Here is a 7976-nt window from a genome sequence, read left to right as displayed (position 1 = left end):
CCCGCTGGGGCCCGGAGATGCTGCTGCTGCGCCTGGAGCACCAGTTCGCTCTAGGGGAGGACATGGTCGGCAACCTGAGCTCTCCAGTGACCTTGGACTTGAAGGTGAGGAGGGCAGAGTGGGAAGGAAACAGGAGAAGGAGAGAAGCCAGCGGAGGGAGAGGGGAAACCTCGCGTTGACCCTCCCTTGCTCAGCCCCGCCATCCGCTGCCTGCAGGACCTGTTCTCTGCCTTCACCATCACCGACCTTAAGGAGACCACGCTGGCTGCCAACCAGCTCCGGGCCAAGGCCTCCAGGCTCCAGTGGACACCAAAGACGGGTGAGGGCTTGCCCCTGAGGTTGGGAGCTGGGGGCTGTGTGGAAGGTGTGGAGTGTTGGCCAAGACCCAGGGCAGCTCCAGGGTCTTCGGTGGTGTTCAGATCCAGGCTGGGGGTATCAGGGTCTTAAGTACAGCAAACTAGTGGTGGATCTTGGGTTTCTGAGGTTGGAGTGCAGTCCCAAGTACAAGATCTGAGTCTCTGTCAGTGTCTAGTTTGGGAGTGGGGTGGGGCTGTTCATCAGCCTTGGGGTTTGCTTGACAATCCTTGAGGTGGGACTTGAGGGTGTGAGGGCAGTGGCCAGGCATTGGGAGGGACTTGGGGATCTGGGGGTGGGATCCAGGCCCTGGGAAGCAATTGAAGAGTCTGGTAGTGAGGCCCTGGCAACAGATTTGAGGGTGTCTGGGTGTCCAGGCCCAGGGGAGAGAGCACAGGGGAGGGGGAGTGAGGCAGAGTAAGTCTGCGTCCCTCATTCTTCCCCTGCACCTCTCCAGGCCCCACACTCAAGCCCTCTCCCTCCCGGCTGGACCCTGCCAGCATCACACTGCAGCCCATGGAAATCCGCACTTTCCTGGCCTCCGTCCGATGGGAAAAGGAAGGCTAGACCTGCTGGGGGCTGGCTGCCCCCTTTCCAGCTGAGCCCTCTCCTGCAGGGGTCAGGCCAACTTCCCCTTCTCTTCTTGCTGCTGTTACACCAGTGAAAGCCATTAAAATGCCACTACCAAGCCTTGGGTCAAGGAGTGACTGAATTGTTTTTCGAGGGTGATAGAATTTATGACCCAGAAAGGTCTCCAAACTTGAGCTGACCCTTGACCCGAGGCCTTGCAGAGAGGTCACTGCCTGGATCCTTACACCAGACTCTATACCAGTGGATCTCAATCTTGGCTGCACATTAGAATCACCTGGGAATCTTTTTAAAATCCTGATTTCTGGGCCTCATCCTCTGGAAATTCTGTTTGTTATGGGGTGGGGCCACAACATTAGTAACAAAGAAACAGAATTTCCGGAGGATGAGGCCCAGAAATCAGGATTTTGAAAAGATTCCCAGGTGATTCTAATGTGCAGCCAAGGTTGAGAACCACTGCTCTATACTGTTCACACCTGCCTCATCATCCACCACACGCTCAGTGAACCATACACACCTGGGGCCTCCTAGACCTGGCCCTGGGGCGAGGAATCTGGAAGGTCCTGGGGGAAGAAGTGGATTCAGTAGGTCCCAAAGGGGGGACTGGGACAGGTGGATACTGGAGTTGCAGACCTCCCAGGAGGCAGAGGTAGAGGCAGAGGCTGGCCTGCCCTCCTTCTGGTGTGCTCTGGGTTAATTTTGAAAGGAGACCTTTTGATGAAATAGGTAGGAGGTTGAGAGTAAAAACGAAGTGACTTTGGTGTGCTGGCCCCTTGAAGGCTTATTGAGGCCACAGAGGGGTGTGGCTTCACCTTGGTCAAGAGGGCAGGGTATAATTCGGGAACTTCGGAGCTCAGCTGGGAAGGGGAGGGCTGAACCAATAAGGAGGTGGGGCTGGAGCCGGGAAAAGGCGGTGTCAGGTGACCAGCATTGCACCCTCTCCTCAAGTTGGATGTGCCTCCAGAAAATATTTCTAAGGCCTCTTTGGGGCAGGATTGGGGGGGTGCAGAGGATAGGCATGGGCCTAGGCCAGCTAGGAACCTCTGGGGAGTGTTCCCTCTATTCCAGCGGTTCTCAACCTGTGGGTCGCGATCCCTTTGGCGGTGGAACGACCCTTCCACAGGGGTCGCCTAAGACCATCCTGCATATCAGTTATTTACATTACGATTCATAACAATAGCAACATTACAGTTATGAAGTAGCCACGAAAATAATTTTATGATTGGGTCACAACACCAGGAACTGTATTTAAAGGGCCAGAAGGTTGAGAACCACTGCGTTTATTTCCACTTTGCTGAGAGTTTTTAATCATAAATAGCTGCTGGACTTTATCAAATGCTTGTTCTGCATCTGTTGATATGATTTTTTTAATTTAAATTCTTTATTGTTTAAAGTATTACATAAGTCTCTTTTTCCCCCCATTGACCTCTTACCGGCTGCCCCCACCCTCCAGCACATGCCCTCACCCCTCTACTGTCTGTGTCCATTGGTTATGCTCATATGCATGCATACAAGTCCTTTGGTTGATCTCTTACATAATATGTGAAGGGCCAACAATAATCAGGATATGTCTGAAGAAGCTAGGAGAGGAGACATGTCCTATCATATATCAGAATTTATGATGAAATTACAGCAATTAAGATCATGTGGCTTCTATCCTTTAATATGTATATGTGGTATATCACATGTTTTGCGGATATTGTGCCAACCTTGCACCCCCATAATAAATCCCACTTGATCATGGTGTATGATCTTTTATTAAAAAATATATTTTTATTGATTTCAGAGATGAAGGGAGAGAGAGAGACAGAAACATCAATGATGAGAAAGAATCATTGATCCGCTACCTTCTACTCGCCCCACACTGGGGATGGAGCCTGCAACTGGGCATGTGCCCTGACCAGGAATTGAACGATGAACTCCTGGTTCATAGGCTTATGTTCAACCACTGAGGATATTTTTCCATTGATTTTTAGAGAGAGTGGAAGAGAGAGGGAAAGACAGAAACATTGACATGAGAGAAACACATCGATTGGTTGCCTCCTGCACTCGTCCTGGCCAGGGCCCTGGGCTGAGGAGGAGCCTGCAACTGAAGCACGTGCCCTTGACTGGAACTGAATCTGGGACCCTTTGTTCTGCAGGTCGACACTCTATCCACTGAGCCAAACTGGCTAGGGCGGAATTTATCCATCTCTTCCAGACTGTCCAATTTGTTGGCATTTGGTTGTTCACAATATTTTCTTACAATCCTTTGTATTTCTTTGGTGTCAGTTGTTACTTCTCTTTCATATCTGATTTTATTTATTTGGGGCCTCTCTCTTTTTTTTTCTTGATGAGTCTGGGTAAAGGTTTGCCAATCTTGTTTATCTTTTCAAAGAACCAGCTCTTGGTTTCATTGATCTTTTGTACAGTGTTGTTTTTTAGACTATATTTCATTTATTTCTGTTCTGATCTTTATTATTTCCTTCCTTCTACTCACTGTGGGCTTTGTTTATTGTTCTTTTTCAAGTTCCTTTAAGTATAAAACTACATTGTTTCTTTGAGCTTTTTCTTGTTTCTTGAGGTAGGCCTGTCAGGCTATGAAGTTTCCTCTTACGACTGCTTTCCCTCTGTCCGGCAGATTTTGGGTTGTTGTGTTCACTGGTTTCAAGGTATTTTTTGATTTCTTCCTCGATTTCATTGTTAACCCAATTCTTTGTTTAGTAGTAACATATTGTTCAGCGTCCATGTCTCTGTGCTTTTCAGTTTTCTTGTGATTGATTTCAAGTTTCATAGCATTATCGTCAGAGGAAGATGCTTGATATGATTTCAATCTTATATTTACTGAGACGTGTTTTGTGTCCTAACATGTGGTCTATCCTAGAAAACATTCCATGTGCATTTGAAAAGAATGCATAGTCATCTGCTTTGGGGTGGAATGCTCTGAAGGTATCAATTAAATCCATTTGATCCAGTGTGTCATTTAAGGCCACCATCCCTTTGTTGGTTTTTCTGTCTGGAAGATATGTACATTGATGTCAGTGGGTGTTAAAATCTCCTACTAGAACTGTATTACTGTCAGTCTCTCCCTTTATGTTCATCAAGATTTGCTTTCATATTTAGGTGCTCCTATGTTGGGTGCATAAATGTTTACAAGGGTCATATCCTCTTGTTGGATTGATCCCTTTATCATTATGTACTGACTAGAGGCCTGATGCACAAAACTTGTGCAAGAGTAGGCTGCCTTCCTCCGGCTTCCTTCTGGCACCGGGGACCTTGGCTTCCCTCTATCTGCTGGCAAGCACCTGGGACCTGGGCAGTCCTGAGTTCATCCGGAAGGTTGTCTGGTCTAATTAGCATGTTATGCTTTTATTATAATTATAAATACACTATAGCCTTAGTTTTAAAGTCTATTTTTTTTCAGATATAAATATTGCTACCCCAGCTTTTTTTTCTATTTGCATGAAATATCATTTCCATCCCTTTACTTTTAGTCTGTATCTTTCCTTCTTAGGTGGGTCTCTTGAAGACAGTATATATGTGGGTTTTGTTTTCTTAGCCATTTACATTTAAAGTGACTACTGATCCTTGCTGTCTGTTAGTCTCAGTCACTTATTGAGTCTCTGGCTGTAGTCCTCAGCAGGGCATAAGCCCGATAGGGTGGGGCAAGAGAGGTTCCAATGGGTGGGACTGTTGCTTCCCCCAGGCTAATACTGCAGATGGGAAAGCTGTCTGAGAAAGATGGCTTTGGTAGAATGGAGGAATGACAGCACAGGGATTTGGCTGTCCGCAGCTCTCTCCCCAGAGCCACCAACCCCAGACTCTCCTCATGCAGCTGTGGTCCACTCTGCCCTCACTCTACCAGAACCCAAAGTGACTGCAAACGAAATTTTGTGTGTGGGCCCTTTAAGAGGGTGCATGCGTTTCTCGCCATCTCTCACTGGCAGACAGAAGCCCCTCTGCTGTTTACAGCCAGATGTCATGTGGCTAACTTTCCCTGTTCTGGTGCCTGAGTCGGGGTGCCCAGCTTAGAGTTTAGACCCCAGACTTCTCAGGGGCACCTCTCCACAGCTGAGATGTCCCTCTGGAACTTCAGCGGCTGCCTGTGGGGGCCTGGCCAGCCCTCTCGTACTTCCGCCATTCCTACCAGTCTCAGTGTGGCCTTCTCTTTAAGTACTTGGTTATAAGGCTTCTTTCCAGATTCTTCTATTGGTTATTCAGGATGATTTTTCTGTATTTTAGTTGTAATTCCCGTTGGGCTCTGGGAGAAGGTCAGTGTAGCTTCCACCTATTCCACCACCGTCTTGGAATCCCTAAAATTTCTGTCAGTGCCCAGCAGAGGTGGTGCAGGCCTTTAAAACAGAGATGCCATTATTCTGAGCGACGTGAGTTTGGTATGGCCTAGTTCTCTCTGCTTTTAACTTTCATTTGTAAGACGAGACGAATGATTGGAAGGAGGCAAAACAACGGAGACAAATAATTATGAAATCACATAAGCTATACCATGTAAAGAAAACACTGGAAAAATGGGGGAAGTTTGGATTTCCTTTACTCTTTAATAAAACACAAAGCTGGCAGTCTCCACTATCCCCCTTCCATAAGGGGTGCTGGAAGTCTAAGAATATGGAAAGGAGTCCTGTGAACAGCAAAATGGACTTTATAACTTTGTGGGCCATTGAAACAAAAAGCTTCCAGGTCTCTTATGAAAGACATGAGAAAATTCTCATTTTGAGGTGGTCAAACACCCCTTTTCCATTAAATAAGGTGTTACTCAAGATGATGCACTGTCTGCAGCTTACCTCAACTATTCCTTTGATTACTGCCCTCTAAACTCCTATAGACCTTTTTGGCGTTTTAACCAGAAAATTACATTGGACCTGAGTATCACTCTACTCACAGGAAAACCCATGATGGGCTACAACTGTGTGGATGACCAGAACCCTTCCCTCGTGCAGTCTGTGTAGCAGCAAAATGATAATGGGGAAAAAAGGCAAATACCTGTGGCCCAAAGCAATAGGAAGTCTTGTCTCAGATCACCCATGTCTAAACTTGTGATTACTATTACGTGCAATAAAACTTTTATTAATTTTAAAAAATATTGATTTCAGAGAGGAAGGGCAAGGGAGAGAGAAATAGAAACATCAATGATGAGAGAGAATCATTGATCGGCTGCCTCCTGCACACCCCACACTGGGGATTGAGCCTGCAACCTGGGCATGTGCCCTGGGAATTGAACCATGATCTGGTTCATAGGTTGATGCTCAACCACTGAGCCACTCTGGCTGGGCATGCAATAAAACTTTTAACCACATCTATACCTTTATTGGAACCATTACTGTTAACCACAGCCATCAACTGCCTATATTGCTCCCCACTGTTGACATCTGCACTGGAGTAATTCCTCCTCCGTGTTTAAAATGAATTAGATGGTGGAAGATGATCAATAAGGACATCCTCACTCACTGAGGCCCTGACCCTTTATAGAGAAGAGAAACACACATATCCAGCCGTCTATTACCTCATGTTACTGTTTAGTTTTCTTCAAAGCATTTATTTCCTTATATACCCAAAGTGTTGGCATACAATGTTGTATTAGTTTTAGGTGTACAATATTTATATAGCTTACAATGTGACCACCACACTAAGCCTAGTAATCATTTATCACCATGCAAATTTATATTAACTACATTTCCCTTCACCTTCTTTTCACCCATTCCCCCACTCCTCTCCTATCAAACATCAGTTTAATCTCATTGTTTTTGGATTCAACATGTAAGTGGAACCATATATTTATCTTTCTTTGTCTGACTTATATCACTTAGCATAAGACTCTCTAGGTCAGGGGTGGGCAAACTTTTTGACTCGAGTGCCACAATGGGTTCTTAAACTGGACCGGAGGGCCGGAACAAAAGCATGGATGGAGTGTTTGTGTGAACTAATATAAATTCAAAGTAAACATCAGTACATAAAAGGGTACGGTCTTTTTTTTTTTTTTTAGTTTTTTTTATTTCAAACGGGCCGGATCTGGCCTGCGGGCCGTAGTTTGCCCACGGCTGCTCTAGGTCCATTGTTGTTGCAAATGGCAAGATTTCATTCATTTTCATTGGTAATATTCCATTGTATATATGCACCACTTCTTTATCCACTCGTCTATCAAATGGACACTTGGGTTGTTTCCATGTCTTGACTATTATAAAATAGAGGCCTGGTGCACAAATTTGTGGATGGGTGGGGTCCCTCTGGGTGGCCTGCAGGGATCAGGCCGAACCTGCAGTCCAACGCTGCCTGCAGCTCTTACCTGCTGCTCCTGCTCATCCTGGCCCCACTGTGCCTGCCATAGTTCGCACCCAATTAGTTCTGATCAAGAGAGGCTTGTGCTGCCACAGCATCTCTCACCAGCATCTGGCGCCTTCCCAAGGGGAGTGGCCTGCAGAATTGGGCTGAAACCGGCTCTCTGATATCCCCTGAGGGGTTCCAGATTGGGAGAAGGCACAGGCCAGGCTGAGGGACCACACCGGTGCACCATCAGGCTGGGGAGGGACTGTGAGGGGGGGCTCCAGGGTGTATCTGAACCATCTTGCTCAGTCCCAATCAGCTGGACCCCAGCAGCAAGCTAACCTACTGGTCAGAGCATGTACCCCCTGGTGGTCAGTGCACATCATAGTGACTGGTTGTCCCCTGGTAGTCAGTGCACATCATAGCGAGTGGTTGAGCAGCCTTAGCATATCATTAGCATATCATGTTTTGATTGGTTCTGCCAATTGGTCTATTTGCATATTACCCTTTTATTATACAGGATAATGCTGCAATGAACATAGGGTCCATGTATATATATTTTTTGTTTTCATTTTGTTCATATATCCAGAAGTGGAATTGCTGGATCATACGATAGTTCCATTCTAGTTTTTGGAGGAATCTCTATACTGTTTTCCATAATGACTGTACAAAAAATGGTGGGTATTTTGAGTCTAGTGTTTGACAGGAGAGGAATGTTAAAAAACTGCATCAAGACCATCCATGGTTTCTGAGCAAAAAAGGCTCAAATGGAATAGGGA

The 7976-nt window shown here is 46.1% G+C and overlaps 1 protein-coding gene across 1 annotated transcript in view; it reads left to right on the top strand.

The window, feature by feature from the left end:
• The window catches only part of MAN2B1 (mannosidase alpha class 2B member 1), a gene marked incomplete at its 5' end in the record, with an annotated part of 34231 nt that extends 33183 nt beyond the window's left edge, over positions 1-1048 (top strand). The window contains 3 exons of the mRNA XM_006768221.2: positions 6-104; positions 217-319; positions 812-1048. Of these exons, the coding sequence (XP_006768284.1) occupies positions 6-104; positions 217-319; positions 812-921 (312 nt within the window). The remainder of the gene's footprint in view (positions 1-5; positions 105-216; positions 320-811) is intronic.
• Between the last annotated feature and the right edge of the window lie 6928 nt (positions 1049-7976).

Source organism: Myotis davidii, unplaced genomic scaffold, assembly GCF_000327345.1.
Source record: "Myotis davidii unplaced genomic scaffold, ASM32734v1 scaffold543, whole genome shotgun sequence".
Lineage (NCBI taxonomy): Eukaryota > Metazoa > Chordata > Mammalia > Chiroptera > Vespertilionidae > Myotis > Myotis davidii.
The sequence above is the reverse complement of the archived record's forward strand: the minus strand, read 5'-3'. Positions and strand labels throughout refer to the sequence as shown.